This window comes from Dendrobates tinctorius, unplaced genomic scaffold (assembly GCF_039654945.1).
Source record: "Dendrobates tinctorius isolate UK_male_01 unplaced genomic scaffold, ASM3965494v1 ptg000114l, whole genome shotgun sequence".
In the NCBI taxonomy this organism is placed as follows: Eukaryota; Metazoa; Chordata; class Amphibia; order Anura; family Dendrobatidae; genus Dendrobates; species Dendrobates tinctorius.
Genome location: NW_027361782.1, coordinates 22,932,770 through 22,950,793, shown reverse-complemented (window position 1 = coordinate 22,950,793; position 18,024 = coordinate 22,932,770). Strand labels below are relative to the sequence as shown.

At 46.6% G+C, this 18,024-nt stretch overlaps 1 protein-coding gene across 7 annotated transcripts in view; it reads left to right on the top strand.

The window, feature by feature from the left end:
• Nucleotides 1-18,024, top strand: part of DACH2 (dachshund family transcription factor 2) — a 417,731-nt gene that overhangs the window by 301,473 nt on the left and 98,234 nt on the right. For 5 of the 7 annotated variants that reach the window (XM_073589881.1, XM_073589879.1, XM_073589883.1 and 2 more), the window contains 2 exons: nucleotides 8,630-8,788; nucleotides 15,965-16,137. In XM_073589881.1, the coding sequence (XP_073445982.1) occupies nucleotides 8,630-8,788; nucleotides 15,965-16,137 (332 nt within the window). The remainder of the gene's footprint in view (nucleotides 1-8,629; nucleotides 8,789-15,964; nucleotides 16,138-18,024) is intronic. The other 2 variants (XM_073589884.1, XM_073589885.1) reach the window with 1 other exon arrangement.

The following is an 18,024-nucleotide window of genomic DNA, read 5'->3' as shown; positions in this document are numbered from 1 at the left end:
GGAGACAAAAAACGTTACAGTAACCGTTTTTTCCAGACGCCGGATCGCGACACATTGCCGGATCCGGCGAAAACCGGATGAAACGCATGGCCATCCGGCGCAAATGCAAGTCAATGGGGGGGAAACCGGATCCGGCATTGCATTTTGCCGGATCCGGTTTCTGTCAAAAGCGCCGGATCGCGCCTGACGGCGAAAACCTGATGTGTGAAAGAGGCCTTACAGAATTATGACTGCAGCTCTGGTAGTAAATGGAGTATGACATTTAATTTGAATGTCAACTTAGTTTATGACTAGTAGATGATAAGATGAGGTCGGAATTGTGCTTACAGCTCTGGCAGTAATTGGAGTATGACATACTGTACAATTTGAGTGTCAGTTAGTTTATGACCAGTAGAAGCCAAGATGAGGACAGATTTGCGGTTACAGCTCTGGAAGTAACTGAAGAATACCAAATTGAGTGCAGCTTTGGATGTTACTGGAGGACGTGACACAATGTAGCTCTGTGCAGAATAGTTACTTTGTGTCCAGTGAAATGAGAGAGCTGTCCTTGGGCAGCACCAGGTGCTAAGCTGCTGCTTTTCTGACATCTTGTCAGTTTGTCTGTTTTTTTCCCACTCGGTTTTCTCCTTTTTGTTTTAATGTTTCTCTTTTTTTTTGGAAAGTTTGGACGGGCGCTGAAATTTTCAGCTTTTCATTACATGATTATTAAAAGATTACTTCACCTCAGCAGTGACAGACATATTTTTTAAGTATGACTGACTGATGGACAGACTGGGAATTGCAGAATTAATGGGCACATTTCAATGCTTTGGCAAAGGCTCTGCAGTAATTACATCTCTCAACCACTTGATACATTTTTGGATCCGGCCCAGTAAAACCATCTCTGAGGCTTTTCCAATCTGACACTTTAACCTGTTTTAAATCAGCGCTCCCTTCAGCGACCGACTCCTGCATGAAACGCCCGCGCCCGACATAAAGGGGCTTCTGACGGGGACTTTGAGGAAGAATTTCTTCAAATCTTTATTGGTCTTTGCTCATTAAAATGTGTAGAAAATAAGTATCTGCTGATTCCACCTCCAAGATGGAGACACTGGAGCCGCCGCTCACTCGGCAGTAAAGCTGCCGTGTTTTCTGCTTTACTTCCATCATTCTCTATTGGATCCTTCTCCGAATCCCCTGAAGGTTTCATAGCGGAGGTCGTCTCGTGGCCGTGTCTCCTGCACTGCAATATTTTCTCTGATGACCCCTCATTGTATGTAAAAATGAAAATTTCCAGAAATCAAATCGCCGGCTCAATCTGTGCAGACGATGAAGAAGCAGCGACTGCTGTGAGATTTTATCTTCGAGGGTGCAGAATTGTGAGTGCTGCTCTGAAGTATAATCTGCAGTGTACATACTGTAGTGACTGCATGTAGTCTGGGCTTTTCCTCTTCAGGGGCAGTGACTTTCTTGTATCGCCTCTGCCGACACTTTGTATGTTCTTGTAGGTAATTTTTGGGGGTATCTGGATTCTCATTATTCTGCAGAGAACGCTGAATTTTAATTTCCACTCTTGTATTGAAATGCGCAGAGCCCCCGGCACCGTCTGCACGAGGCTTCCAGGCTATTAAGCTCTTCTGAATATTCCCTGCACCTGTCCGGATCATATATCTCCGCTGTCACAGAACATATGGACAGTAAATAGTGTTTCTCCAATAACACGGATAATTCCGGGAGTGCGGCGCCCAAGTCACCTTCATCTCATTTATTGGCTTTGATTTATGGACTAAAAACACAAAAACTTGGAAACCTGATGTTCCAAATGCAAAGTAAATCAGCTCTTTACCTTCCTCTGAAAAAGTCCCTTGTAGTGTTCTCCATGGACGCCATGCGGTGTGGGGGAGGGGAAGGTATATCGGCGGTTTAGGGGCTGTCGCCCATTGTGTCTGCCGTACATCCTCCATGTTTAATCTTTATGCACAATGTTATTCACTGACCACATGAGCCATGTAACTATTTGTGGGGTTGGAGGTACTGTATCTGCATAAGTGTAACCGGAACATAAGAAAGGAGCATAAACTGCACCATGCAGTGATACAATGTGCACCGCCCCTGATATCTGCCATGTGAGGGTGATCAGAGTGATCATGATGCCAAGGTTTACAGCCTCCTGTGGATGAGAATTCCTGCTCGTCTCCCGCCCGTGGTGGGCGCTGGTGATGTTATGACAGGGATCTTACACCTGTCCTATCCCAGTGAAAATGGTGGCACACAGCTCCGCAGTCATCAGTAGACGGGACCGCCCCAGCCCCGCTCCCCACCCACTGCTGAAGAATTCCGAGCCAGAATACCCCAAACCCATTAAACTAAGGCACCGTCTGTGGGATCTACCAACAATCAGATCTGTATCTGACCGTCGGAGGGGAAAGGAAAAAGCGAGCGGTGCGAAGATAAATGTCCGACCCCTTTTTCAACGTAGAAGAGAAGCTGCAACTGATTCCACCCCAAATTGAGAACCCCGAGCACAGATATTATAATAGATGTTGATGAGAGATGACACCGGAGAGATCACGCAGAATCCCACCCGCTGTTACCTTTATGTCGCAAATATCTCTCTACTGCTTTCTGTCGTCTGGGCAATTACTTGATTGACCGACAATTAACAGAGGAAGCCAAGGCTGTTTACACTAAGGCCGGTTATTGGGAAACTAACAGTGAGCGTATGTATATACACCTCCAATTCCAAAACATGGAATATGTATATACACCTCCGATTCCAATGGATGGAATATTTATACCCCCCAGTAAGGTCACTGCTAACTCCACTATAACCCAAGATCTACTTACTGCCACCACCAGTCATTTATGCAGGCCAATTGGATGCCTAACCGGTAGAGTATGGCTTTGGGGTGCGGATTACAGAGCAAAAGGAACAGAGGTGTTAAATTATCTATTTAATCCAGAACATTAGGCAGTGTTTGTAATAAAAAAAAATATATGAAAGGTTTTACAAAGGGGACAAAACAATACAGCATATACAGTTACATAAAATGGATTAACAGAGAAACTTACTGCGCTAGTAATCCAATTGAAAACTTCTGGTTAACGTGTATCAATCCTACACTGAGATGTACCATCCCTGGCACTGAACACAGATCATAATTTGCCTTGTCCTTTTTATCAGTGCCTGAGTCACACCCAAACCCCCCTTCCTTGTTGAGCTCACGTGAGCTGGGTTGTGGGATGTTATGAAATTCCACAGGTATGAGATATCTTTGCCACTGAAGATTGCAGATGTTGGAGATCGCCACCATATTTTTTTTTGTCAGGATTTTACTTTTCCAGAAATGGTAAACATGAGATGGCTCGTATCAGCAGTCTGACCACTACTGATTTGGTGCTTAGAAGAGACAGGTGTCACAGTAATGAGGAAATATGCATATTCTTCTCTGATTAGTCCTGAATTTGAAAATGTATGTCTCATCAATATCGGATCTAGACAAACCCCAATATTCATAACTTTCCACCGATGTTCAACAGTCTATTGTAAATGTTTTGATGAAAGAAAGCTCATCATGGAGAGCACAATAGGTATCCTGCCTTAATTGTTTGTTCACACAGGGAAATCATGGCTTCAAAGTGAACTTGAATGGTTAACTCTTCCAATTAACTCTTCCTATTTTAGTTGATTTCCTCACCTCCCTGCTATGCGTAATTTCCCATATGTCAGCTGGGCAGTTCTATTTCAAAGAAACTTATGAATTAAAAATTAATTTAAACTCTTTTTCCTATTAGACATTTTGTGAGAGAAGAGGAGTGTGAATGCCCCCTCACTGGAGTTTCTTTATGGATTTTGATGTTTTCTATGACAGGTGTCACCTGCAGGCCTATGTAACACCACATATATCACAGTGATGACCCTCAGAATACAGATAATGTAGTAGATGTCAGCTGCAGTCCTATGTAATACTACAGATAACACAGTGGTAACTTCTCTGAGTACAGATAGTATAGTACATCTCACCTGCAGTCCTATGTAAAGCACAGTGCTTATGTAGTAGTGTTTGCACTATGAGGTCTGGATGGAGTAACCCTTATTAGGGTGTAGGTGCAGTCATTTCTGTGCAGTCTCCTGCTGTCACCCTGTCACTGGGCGCAGTGATTTAGGATGTGGCTTGTGATATATAGTAATGGCAGCCGCCTGATGCATTTTTGGACTTTCTTACTGTAACCCTACAGTGGAGTAAATGTTGCTTTTGCCTTCCTGAGTGGATGATTTGTGGGATTTAGGTTTTTTTTGCTTCTGAACTTGATATTGAACAAAGAACTAATCTGATTGCCGGCTCCTGCAGGAATTCGGTGCACGGACGTGAACGACATGATATGCTCGCGACTAAATTCTCGGAGATAAAAGGCGTCAGATTGCGGGTGACAGCTGAACATGTTGTTCACTCGCTCAGCATTCAGCTCGCGTTTTATTGTCTAATTGTGACCATCTCGTTTGCCTCCTTTGAAATCCATAAAGAGCCGCGAATCTGTGCAAGAGTAGCGGCTCAGTGTTATAATGTGGGTGACAGAACTAAAACCATAACCACCCTGCTGACCCCCCAAAGAAGGGACCGTGCAGCCCTCACTGGAGACAAGGGCGGTTTCCATTAGGTGATGTGAGAAGGGACTGGATAGATATTGAATGTTTAGTCCAATAGAACCTCCACCTCTGTTATTGTACTCACTATTGCTGGAAACAGTCAGCAAGCTTGTAGACTTGTATCACCTCTACCAGCTCCAATAATTCAGGAGGCGGTAATAAGCATACAGACTTGGCTGATGGCACCTCTCAGAGAAAGATCTAACCACACACTGGACAAGCAGGGAATGCTGGGAGATCTCAGCTCTGAATACAACTTTGGACCACATTAAAGTGATATTGCTAAAATGTAAAATCCGTAGGACAGGCGATAACTGATGGCTGGAAGACCGATCACTGTGACCCCTCACCATCCTGAGATCAGGGACTTTAGGAGCCCCTTTTATTAGGATCAGCCTCATTGTCACTGAATGCAGCAGGGGTTGAGCATGCACGTCTCCATTCATAACTGCAGAGCACAGCTCCTTGGCTTCAGAGCCCCGGTCTCAGGATTATGGGGCATCCCAGCAGTTGGACCCTAGGTGATCAGTAAGTTCTCCCCTGTCCTTGGATAGGGGTAATTTAATATTATGGTAATGACCCTTTAACCCTTGGGTTTCCACAACTTCTTGACCTGCTTTCATGTCTCCACTCATCAGAACAATCCGCTTTGGAATATACTTTTTCACACCTCCTTGTATTTATGACACATGTTCTTCTGATCCATGGACAAAAAAATACAACTGTTTTTCCAGCTTTCCAAAGATAAATATCTGAGACGACTCAAGCGACAATGTTCGGTGCTTGGCCGTGGACTCCAGCCGGCCAGTGGGTACAACACAATAGTGATGGAGCAGAGAGAAGGCCTGCCTGAAAAATCTAAATCCTTTATTTCATGGAGTTAAAATCCAAAATAGTAAAATACAAAAAGACCCAAAATGAGAATCTAGTCATTATATGGTTAGAATCATAGAATTATAGAGTTGGAAGGGACCTCCTGGGCCTTCTGGTCCAACCCCCTGCTCAAAGCAGGATTCGCTAAATCATCCCAGACAGATGTCTGTCCTGCCTCTGTTTGAAGACTTCCATTGAAGGAGAACTCACCACTTCTCGTGGCAGCCTGTTCCACTCATTGATCACTCTGTCAAAAAGTTTTTTCTAATATCTAATCTGTGTCTCCTCCCATTCAGTTTCATCCCATTGCTTCTAGTCTTTCCTTGTGCAAATGAGAATAAAGTTGATCCTTCTACAATGTGACAGCCCTTGAGATATTTGTAGACAGCTATTAAGTCTCCTCTCAGTCTTCGCTTTTGCAAGCTAAATATTCCCAAATCATGCAACCTTTCCTCATAAGACAGGGTTTGCAGACCGTTACCATTCTGGTCGCTCTTTTCTGAACTTGCTCCAGTTTGTTGATGTCTTTTTTAAAATGTGGCGCCCAAAACTGGACACAGTATTCCAGATGAGGTCTGACCAAAGACGAGTAGAGGGCAATAATGGCTTCACATGATCTAGACTGTATGCTTCTGTTTATACATCCTAGAATTGCATTTTCCTTTTTTGCTGCTGCATCACACTGTTGACTCATATTCAGTCTGTGATCTATTAGTATACCCAAGTCTTTTTCACATGTGCTGTCACTTAGCCCTATTCCTCCCATTCTGTATATGCTTTTTTCATTTTTATTGCCCAGATGTAGTACTTTGCATTTTTTCCTGTTAAAAACCATTCTGTTAGTTGCTGCCCACTGCTCCAGTTTATTTATTTCTTTTTGAATCCTCTCTCTCTCTCTTTTCTAGTATTAGCTATCCCTCCTAGCTTTGTGTCATCAGCAAATTTAATCAGTTTACCCTCAATTCCTTCATCTAAATCATTGATAAAGATGTTGAACAGTACAGGGCCCAGGACAGAGCCCTGTGGTACCCCACTTGAGACATTCTTCCAACTGGATTTGCAGCCATTTACGACCACTCTTTGGGTCCAATCACTAAGCCAGTTATGAATCCACCTAACAGTTGCCTTGTCCATTCCATACCTGTCATTTTTTCAATAAGGATTGTGTGAGATACTTTGTCAAATGCTTTGCTGAAGTAAAGTTATACTATATCTACAGCATTTCCCTGATCCACCCAATTAGTGATTCCGTCATAGAAGGAAATTAAGTTAGTCTGACATGACTTATTAGTTACAAACCCATGCTGACTCTGTTTAATCACTTCATTCTTATCCAGGCACTTACATACATGTTGTTTAATAATTTGTTCAAAGATCTTTCCTGGTATAGAAGTCAGACTCACCGGCCTATAGTTGCCTGGGTCCACCTTCTTCCCCTTTTTGAAGATAGGAACAACATTTGCTCTTCTCCAGTCTTCTGGGACATCTCATGTTCTCCACGAATTTTCAAAGATTATGGAGAGGGGTTCAAAAATTTCTTCTGCTATCTCCTTCAGTACTCTGCGGTGTAATTCATCTGGACCTGGAGACTTGAATTCATTTAGGTTAGCTAAGTGTTTCCTCACTATCTTTCTGACTATAGATATCCTGGATTCTTCTATTCCCTTAATAGGAATATTCTATTCCCTTAATAGGTTATATCACATCGCCTACGTGTTTTAGAGCAATATTATTCTGTGGTTTCTCATCGTGGAAGAAGGTATTTCACAATGAGTAAAAGAGGCTGGTGAAAAAATCCTGCTGAATTGACTCATTTATTCTTTGTGAAATACCTTCTGCCACGATGATGAACCACAAGATGACATTGGATTGTAATGCGTAGCGCAGTATGATGGCATTCTCAGCTTGAATCTCTCTGGTTTTTATCTACTTGAAATAAAGGGTTCAGTCAAATTTTCTTCCAATCCATCCCGTTTCAGGCTCTGGATTGGGATGGATGAGACAGGAGGAACACGTCGCCCTCCTGCTGGAAGCTGCGGCTTAGTATGGATGCGATTGATGCTTTTTCTGACCCAAGACTGGTTGGATTCCAAGAAGAAGTGCTAGTAATGCCAGGATGTTACAAAGCGGGTTGTTTTGATGCTTTGGGACGTATGAGAGAAGGTGACAACATGTTGGAAGCCCCTTTAAATGTTGTAAAGTTTAGATTCTGTCCCAATTATTAATCCATGAAGCAAACGAGAATCTCCAGTGTCACCGGTATCTAGACAGCAGTGTCGGCTCTTTGCATTTTCCTGTGTAAAATCGTCTTCTAATTCAAATACTTTGTTTTTTTAAAGTCAAAGAAAATTGGGGCCAAAACCCCCATAACCACAAGACCCCATTAAGTAACTATTACAGTGATGAGCGAGTATGCTCGTTACTCCAGATTTCCCGAGCATGCTCAGGTGATCTCCGAGTATTTGGATGTACTCGGAGATTTAGTTTCTGTCTCCGCAGCTGCATGATTTGCGGCTGCTAGACAGCCTGAATACATGGAGGGATTTCCTAACAAACAGGCAATCCCCACATGTATTCAGGCTGTCAAGTAGCCGCAAATCATGCAGCTGCGGAGACAGAAACTAAATCTCCGAGCACATCCAAATACTCAGAGATCACCTGAGCATGCTCGGGAAATCTCGAGTAACGGGTATACTCGCTCATCACTAGTAACGAACCCTCAACTTTTGACACTGAACCTTTCCACGGTCTTTCCCCCTAAGATAATGAGTGGAACTGTCATGGTTGGAGAATTGGATGGAGTTTGTTGTCGGCTTGTTACAAGGTATCAGACGGACGTCTGGATAATTACCTGGATCCAGTTGTGTCCTCCTCTCAGGGAGAAGCAGCCATGTGCATGTAGCATGAGTGCTGCCTCTGGATGGAGACAAACTGTTCTCATTCACTGACAGTGAGCAGAGGTCTTAAAAGTTGTGAAGAACTGTGGAGCAAAGTCTGACTAGAAGGTGTAAGCTTACCATGAAGTAGTAGAGACTGAATCTACCGGACACTGGGAAACCCCTTGACCGTAGAGACAATCTGAGGGAGTTTTTGTAGGGCTTTGCTGATTATTTCCATCTTCTGTTCCAGGTGGAAGTGAATCTTCGTGGGATAAGGAGAAGCTCCAGTCTCCGATCACCACCGGAGGGTCTCAGCACGTTCTCGGACATGTCACGCTGTCAGGACAGTCCGCCATCGGAGGTGCACATCCATTAAGTCCTCTCCAGCAAAATCACCTACTATCCAACAGTATGTATCCAGGGACAGTACAGAGCAGCACCCCTGTCACCCATCCTTATCTCCACCTCACACCCAGAGCTGAATTCACAATTCTGGTAGATGGCTGTGAGCCATTTTAGGCTGCACAACCCATGTCCTCTTACTGGTTCAGTTTCTGCATAGATCGTAATCTGGCAAATTACTGCACGTTAAGAGAGCAGCCAAGATAATAGAAAAAGTCCATGCAGCACCCAGCAGAGTTGAGACTGCAGCTCTGGAGGAGACTGGAGCATGAGAAGAGCTGTAACTAAAGGGCCAGTCTCGGTTTAGAATTTATCATTTTCATAATCCATGCTTGCTGCTAGTGAATGACAGATACTCATCCTGACCTATTCATTCTCACATCTGAGCGCTTGTCTGTGGATTCAGATGGATAATCCTCTATGAGCCAAACACAGCGACAGCAAAAAGTCCCCCCATGTCCTGACCGCCAGTCTATTAACTCTTCTGTACCGATACATTGTAACGGACCATTAGTGACAGCGTAAGTTCTCTGACTTCCGATATAAACAAAATGATTCACGTTCACTGACGTCAAGCAGAGATTTAACAGTGAAGTAAGCCATGAAATCTGTTAGAAAGTCCCAAAACCCTTCAGTAGACCATGATAAGATGCATTTACATAGGACTGCAGAGGCTCTTTACATGATTATGCCCGAAGCCGGTAATTGTCTGGGTCAGTGTGTAATTCATGCCTCATCTTATGCAAATTGTAGTTTTAGTTCATCATCATTTTAAAAATCTCTGCTTCATGTCACTGAATGAGAGAAAACCTATGCGGACATATTCATGCTGACAGCAACAATCGCCCTCTTGTCCAGGATTGCAGTCTAAACTCTGCTGCTACATTCTAACAAACCAGAGGTGGCAAGGCAGGTTCTCTGTCTCTGCATGGAAAGAATCTGGTATTAATTCACTGACAGCAAGCAGAGATGTATACAATAGCGAGGAAGTAAAATACACAATCTGATAGAAACCTGCAGACCTCGCGAATATTCCTTAAACTTAATTTACATGGGACTGCTGAAGCTCCGTACATTGTTATACCTGCGGCTTGTCGATCGCTGGGTAATTCTTGGTTAGATTAGAGAGACGACGTCTGTGATAAGCTGAGAGGAGCCGGGAATGTGGTGCCGGCTTACCCCACGGTAATTACCGAGTGTCAGCCTGTGACTGCAGGAATCCTGGACATACCTTATTTTTCACTTTGTAAGATGCACTTTTTTTCCTCCAAATTTGGGGGAAAAATGGTGGTGCGTCTTACAAAGCGAACATGCCTTACCATAGGCTGTGATCAGGGGGTGTACAGGTGTTCGGCGGTTGCTGGCCGGTGCTGCGGGTGCCTCCGGTGCCCAACGGTGCTGCGTGTGTCCGGCGCTGCCCCGGGGCTCTGCCAAAATTTTACAACAGGCCAGAGCCCCGGCATTTCCACGGTACCCTGTTTGTGCGGTGGTTCCGGTAAAAAAATGGCTGCCGGCGCATGTGCAGATGTGATCTCGGGACCAAGATCTCGAGAAATGAGATTTCAGCGCTGAGGATTATAAGAGGCACCACAATTATATTAAAAAATATTTTTTTCTTATTTTTCTCCTCAAAATTTTTGGGATGCATCTTATAATCCGGAGCGTCTTGTAAAGCGAAAAATACGGTAATCCGATATCACAGGGAAGTGATCAGTCAGCTTGATGGGAGATAGAACAAAATGAGCGTCAGCTCCCCGGTCCAGCACCTCATTGTCACCAGTGAGAACTCAGGAACTCTTCACCGAACCGTCTGTGCATGTGTGACTGACCACTGTTGTAAGTGCACGGGCACCTTTATACTCCAGTCACATCCAGAGCTGCGATCCCAGTTCTGCTGTACTGTTATACTCCAGTCACATCCAGAACTGCGATCCCAGTTCTGCTGTACTGTGTTATACTCCAATCACATCCAGAGCTGCAGTCCCGCTCTGCTGCACTGTGTTGTACTCCAGTCACATCCAGAGCTGCGATCCCAGTTCTGCTGTACTGTTATACTCCAGTCACATCCAGAACTGCGATCCCAGTTCTGCTGTACTGTTATACTCCAATCACATCCAAAGCTGCAGTCCCTCTCTGCTGTACTGTGTTGTACTCCAGTCACATCCAGAGCTGCGATCCCAGTTCTGCTGTACTGTTATTCTCCAATCACATCCAGAGCTGCAGTCCCACTCTGCTGTACTGTGTTATACTCCAGTCACATCCAGAGCTGCAGGCCCACTCTGCTGTACTGTTATACTCCAATCACATCCAGAGCTGCAGTCCCGCTCTGCTGTACTGTGTTGTACTCCAGTCACATCCTGAGCTTCATTTAAATGTTTTCTAGTTTCCTGTTAGTTCTCAGGGTCCAGTATTCCCTAATTTGTGGCTGATTCAGCAGTGTAGTAGCAAAGCTGCTCAGATGTGACTAGAGAATAGTGAATAAAAGTAAAAGAGTAATTCATGTGACAGCTTTGGATGTTACTGTAATATGAGGCATAATGTAATAGTGGAACTGTAAATGCCGCTCTGGATGTGACTGGGATATAAGAAGAGTTGTCAGCAGAATTCTGAATACAGCTCTGAATGTAACTGAAGTATTAGTCTGAATTGTGATTACCGCTCTGGATGTGACAGGAACATAGGTCAAAAGTGGAAGAAAATGTAACCACTTTATAACATACAATACTGTGAAAAAGTTTTAGGCAGGTGTGGAAAAATGCTGACGTCAGAAATTTTATACGTAGAAGTGGTAATAGATTATTTCTATCAAATAATAATATGCAAAGTGACTGAAGAAAGGAGAAATGTAATTCACATCAGTATCTGGTGACTGCCCGATGCGTCTATCATCAGTGTCTCGCGACCGCCCGTCACCCCATCATCAGCATCTGGTGACCACCCACCGCCTCCATCATCAGTATATGGTGACTGCCCATCGCCTTCATCATCAGTATCTGGTGACCTCCCGTCACCTCCATCATCAGTATCTGGTGACCGCCCGTTACCTCCATCATCAGTATCTGGTGACCGCCCGTTACCTCCATCATCAGTATCTGGTGACCGCCCGTTACCTCCATCATCAGTATCTGGTGACTGCCCGATGCGTCTATCATCAGTGTCTCGCGACCGCCCGTCACCCCATCATCAGCATCTGGTGACCACCCACCGCCTCCATCATCAGTATATGGTGACTGCCCATCGCCTTCATCATCAGTATCTGGTGACCTCCCGTCACCTCCATCATCAGTATCTGGTGACCGCCCGTTACCTCCATCATCAGTATCTGGTGACCGCCCGTTACCTCCATCATCAGTATCTGGTGACCGCCCGTTACCTCCATCATCAGTATCTGGTGACCGCCCGTCACCTCCATCATCAGTATCTGGTGACTGCCCATCGCCTCCATCACCAGTATCTGGTGACTGCCGGTCACCTCCATCATCAGTATCTGGTGACCGCCCGTTACCTCCATCATCAGTATCTGGTGACCGCCCGTCACCTCCATCATCAGTATATGGTGACTGCCCATCGCCTTCATCATCAGTATCTGGTGACTGCCCGTCACCTCCATCATCAGTATCTGGTGACCGCCCGTTACCTCCATCATCAGTATCTGGTGACCGCCCGTCACCTCCATCATCAGTATCTGGTGACTGCCCATCGCCTCCATCATCAGTATCTGGTGACCGCCCACCACCTCCATCTTCAGCATCTGGTGACCAACCGATGCCTCCATCATCAGTATCTGGTGACCACCTGTCCCCTCTATCATCAGTATCTGGTGACCGCCCGTCACCTCCATCATCAGTATCTGGTGACCGCCCGTCACCTCCATCATCAGTATCTGGTGACCGCCCGTCACCTCCATCATCAGTATCTGGTGACCGCCCGTCATCTCCATCATCAGTATCTGGTGACCGCCCGTCACCTCCATCATCAGTATCTGGTGACCGCTCGTCGCCTCCATCATCAGTATCTGGTGACCGCCCGTCACCTCCATCATCAGTATCTGGTGACCGCTCATCGCCTCCATCATCAGTATCTGGTGACCGCCCACAACCTCCATCATCAGTATCTAGTGACCGACCGATGCCTCCATCATCAGTATCTGGTGACCGCCCACCACCTCCGTCATCAGTATCTGGTGACTGCCCGATGCGTCTATCATCAGTATTGCGTCTATCATCAGTGTCTGGTGACCGCCCGTCACCCCATCATCAGCATCTGGTGACCGCCCACCGCCTCCATCATCAGTATCTGGTGACCGACCAATGCCTCCATCATCAGTGTCTGGTGACTGCCCGTCACCTCCATCATCAGTATCTGGTGACCGCCCACCACCTCCATCATCAGTGTCTGGTGACCGCCCATCGCCTTCATCATCAGTATCTGGTGATCGCCCACCACCTCCTTCATCAGTATCTGGTGACCGACCAATGCCTCCATCATCAGTGTCTGGTGACTGCCCGTCACCTCCATCATCAGTATCTGGTGACCGCCCACTGCCTCCATCATCAGTATCTGGTGATCGCCCGTCACCTCCATCATCAGTATCTGGTGATCGCCTTTCGCCTCCATCATCAGTATCTGGTAACTGCCTGTCGCCTCAATCATCAGTATCTGGTGACCGCCCAGTGTCTCCATCATCAGTATCTGGTGACCGCCCGTCGCCTCCATCATCAGTATCTGGTGACCGCCCACTGCCTCCATCATCAGTATCTGGTGATCGCCCGTCACCTCCATCATCAGTATCTGGTGATCGCCTTTCGCCTCCATCATCAGTATCTGGTAACTGCCTGTCGCCTCAATCATCAGTATCTGGTGACCGCCCAGTGTCTCCATCATCAGTATCTGGTGACCGCCCGTCACCTCCATCATCAGTATCTGGTGACTGCCTGTCACCTCCATCGTCAGTATCTGGTGACCTTGTGTCACCTCCATCATCAGTATCTGGTGATCGCCTTTCGCCTCCATCGTCAGTATCTAGTGACTGCCTGTCACCTCCATCATCGGTATCTGGTGACTATTCACCATCGCCTCCATTGTCAGTATCTGGTGACTGCCTGTCACCTCCATCGTCAGTATCTGGTGACTGCCTGTCACCTCCATCGTCAGTATCTGGTGACTGCCTGTCACCTCCATCATCGGTATCTGGTGACTATTCACCATCGCCTCCATTGTCAGTATCTGGTGGTTGGCTGTCATCTCCATCATCAGTATCTGGTGACCGCCCGACGCCTCCATCATCAGTATCTGGTGACTACTCACCACCGCCTCCATCGTCAGTATCTGGTGACCACCTCTCGCCTCCATCATCAGTATCTAGTGACTGGCCGTGACCTCGATCATCAGTATGTGATGACTGCCCATCGCCACCATCGTTAGTTTCTGGTAATCACCCGTCGCCTCCATCATTAGTATCTGTTGATTTTCCGTCACCTCCATCATCAGTATCTGGTGACTACTCACCACTGCCTCCATCGTCAGTATTTCATGACCGCCCGGCGCCTCCATCGTTAGTATCTGGTGATCGCCTGTCACCTCCATCATCAGTATGATGGTGGGTGGTCACCAGATACTGATGATGGAGGTGACGATCGGTCCATAGATACTGATGATGGAGGTGATGGGCAGTCACCAGATACTGATGATTGAGTTGACAGGTGGTCACCAGATACTGATGATGGAGGTGATGGTCAGTCACCAGATACTGATGATGGAGGTGATGGTCAGTCACCAGATACTGATGATTGAGGTGATGGGTGCTCACCAGATACTGATGATGGAGGTGACGATCAGTCCATAGATACTGATAATTGAGGTGACGGGCCGCCACTAGAAACTTATGATGGAAGTGACAGGCGGTCACCAGATACTGATGATTGAGGTGACGGGCGGTCACCAGATACTGATGATTGAGGTGACGGGCAGTCACCAGATACTGATGATGGAGGCGACGGGCAGTCACCAGATACTGATGATGGAGGTAACGGGCGGTCACCAGATACTGATGATGGAGGTAACGGGCGGTCACCAGATACTGATGATGGAGGCGACGGGCAGTCACCAGATACTGATGATGAAGGCAACAGGCGGTCACCAGATACTGATGATTGAGGTGACTGGCGGTCACCGGATACTGATGATGAAGCGACGGGCCGCCATTAGAAACTAATGATGGAAGTGACAGGTGGTCACCAGATACTGATGATTGAGGTGACAGGCGGTCACCAGATACTGATGATGGAGGCGATGGGCAGTCACCAGATACTGATGATGGAGGTGACGGGCGGTCACCAGATACTGATGATAGAGGTGACAGGCGGTCACCAGATACTGATGATGAAGCGACGGGCCGCCATTAGAAACTAATGATGGAAGTGACAGGTGGTCACCAGATACTGATGATTGAGGTGACAGGCGGTCACCAGATACTGATGATGGAGGCGATGGGCAGTCACCAGATACTGATGATGGAAGCAACGGGCAGTCACCAGATACTGATGATGGAGGTGACGGGCGGTCACCAGATACTGATGATGGAGGCGATGGGCAGTCACCAGATACTGATGATGGAGGCGATAGGCGGTCACCAGATACTGATGATGGAGGCGACAGGCAGTCACCAGATACTGATGATGGAGGCGACAGGTGGTCACCAAATACTGATGATGGAGGCGATGGGCGGTCACCATATACTGATGATGGAGGCGATAGGCGGTCACCATATACTGATGATGGAGGTGACAGGTGGTCACCAGATACTGATGATGGAGGCGATGGGCGGTCACCATATACTGATGATGGAGGCGATAGGCGGTCACCAGATACTGATGATGGAGGCGATGGGCGGTCACTAGATACTGATGATTGAGGTGACAGGTAGTCACCAGATACTGATGATTGAGGTGACTGGCAGTCACCAGATACTGGCGATGGAGGCGACGGTTTAGTCTGGCAGCAGCTTCCATGCACTTGGGTTTCGGATGATACTTTGATTCTTTTGCTGGTGATGAGATAAGACGCGACTGATCGGAGGAGGGCGGTGAATGATCGGTGTCTGCCTGAAGTCTGCTGCTTCTCCGGGATTAGTGTCACCAGTATATGTAACCTCTCCTCTTCTTCCTCCTTTTTTGTCTTTCAGGATTAGACCTGCCGTTCATGGTGATGCCCCACCCCCTCCTTCCAGTCAGCTTACCGCCTGCATCCGTTGCCATGGCAATGAATCAAATGAATCACCTTAATACTATCGCCAACATGGCCGCAGCTGCTCAGATGCACAGTCCTCTGTCCAGAGTGGGGGCCTCCGTTATCAAGGTAAGAACAATGGCGGCTCGGGGGGTCCGGTGCAGACGCTGGCGGCAGAGCGGGGTCCTCCTGGCGTCACACTGCGCTACATTGTATCACCGCCATTCCTTGGCATTCCAGCTGTTATCTGTGCGTCAGTGGCCTCATGAAGAAGCGCCCTGCAGCTCCGAGGAGACCCCTGCTGTGGACCCCAGGCTGATGCTCCACAGATCCCGCTGTGCAGTGAAGGGTTAACCCTGTTTGCATATTTTATGGCATTAAGAAAGGTGCATTTTAGCCCGTAGCTGCTGTACAAAATGCCAAGAAAACCTCTGCACAATGCTATTCAGCCTGAGAGCATCAATATGGCCGCTGGTTCTGGAGCCACGTGCCACCTGCCGCCATATCACCCTCCGTGTATCCCCGCAGACGTCTGAGAAAGCGGAGAGGTAATGGGCCACATAGGATTAGTGGACATCATAGGGGGGCGTCCTCATAAAGGGGCGCAGTCATCCTATGTGTCCCCTGCACTCGCAGACTGTAGAGGTGGGCTAATAAAGAGCAGCAGAGGTCCCCTTTAATAGTCGTCTGTCTCCCAGGTGCAGATACATTATAAAACAGCGGGAAACAACAGAAACTGCTGCAATAAACAGCGGGAAGGAAAAGCTCCAATAACCAGAGAAAACATTCACAGTCTACAGTATATACATGGGCATCATCATCATCTGTCACCGGCCAGAGAAATAACACCACTGCCCCCAATATACTGGCCTGTAATGTCGGGGGTCTCGGGGATAAACCTCAGTCAGAGGTATGCTACACTAATGTAATGTATGTACACACTGACTGCTAGAGTGAGTGCTGCTCTGGAGTATAATACAGGATGTAACTCAGGATCAGTAATGTAATGTATGTACACAGTGACTGCACCAGCAGAATAGTGAGTGCAGCTCTGGAGTATAATACAGGATGTAACTCAGGATCAGTACAGGATCAGTAATGTAATGTATGTACACACTGACTGCTAGAGTGAGTGCTGCTCTGGAGTATAATACAGGATGTAACTCAGGATCAGTAATGTAATGTATGTACACAGTGACTGCACCAGCAGAATAGTGAGTGCAGCTCTGGAGTATAATACAGGATGTAACTCAGGATCAGTAATGTAATGTATGTGCACAGTGACTGCACCAGCAGAATAGTGAGTGCAGCCCTGGGGTATAATACAGGATGTAACTCAGGATCAGTAATGTAATGTATGTACACAGTGACTGCATCAGCAGAATAGTGAGTGCAGCTCTGGAGTATAATACAGGATGTAACTCAGGATCAGTAATGTAATGTATGTACACAGTGACTGCACCAGCAGAATAGTGAGTGCAGCTCTGGAGTATAATACAGGATGTAACTCAGGATCAGTAATGTAATGTATGTACACAGTGACTGCACCAGCAGAATAGTGAGTGCAGCTCTGGAGTATAATACAGGATGTAACTCAGGATCAGTAATGTAATGTATGTGCACAGTGACTGCACCAGCAGAATAGTGAGTGCAGCCCTGGGGTATAATACAGGATGTAACTCAGGATCAGTAATGTAGTGTATGTGCACAGTGACTGCACCAGCAGAATAGTGAGTGCAGCTCTGGAGTATAATACAGGATGTAACTCAGGATCAGTTATGTAATGTATGTACACAGTGACTGCACCAGCAGAATAGTGAGTGCAGCTCTGGGGTATAATACAGGATGTAACTCAGGATCAGTAATGTATGTACACAGTGACTACATCAGCAGAATAGTGAGTGCAGCTCTGGGGTATAATACAGGATGTAACTCAGGATCAGTAATGTAATGTATGCACCCAGTGACTGCACCAGCAGAATAGTGAGTGCAGCTCTGGGGTATAACACAGGGTTC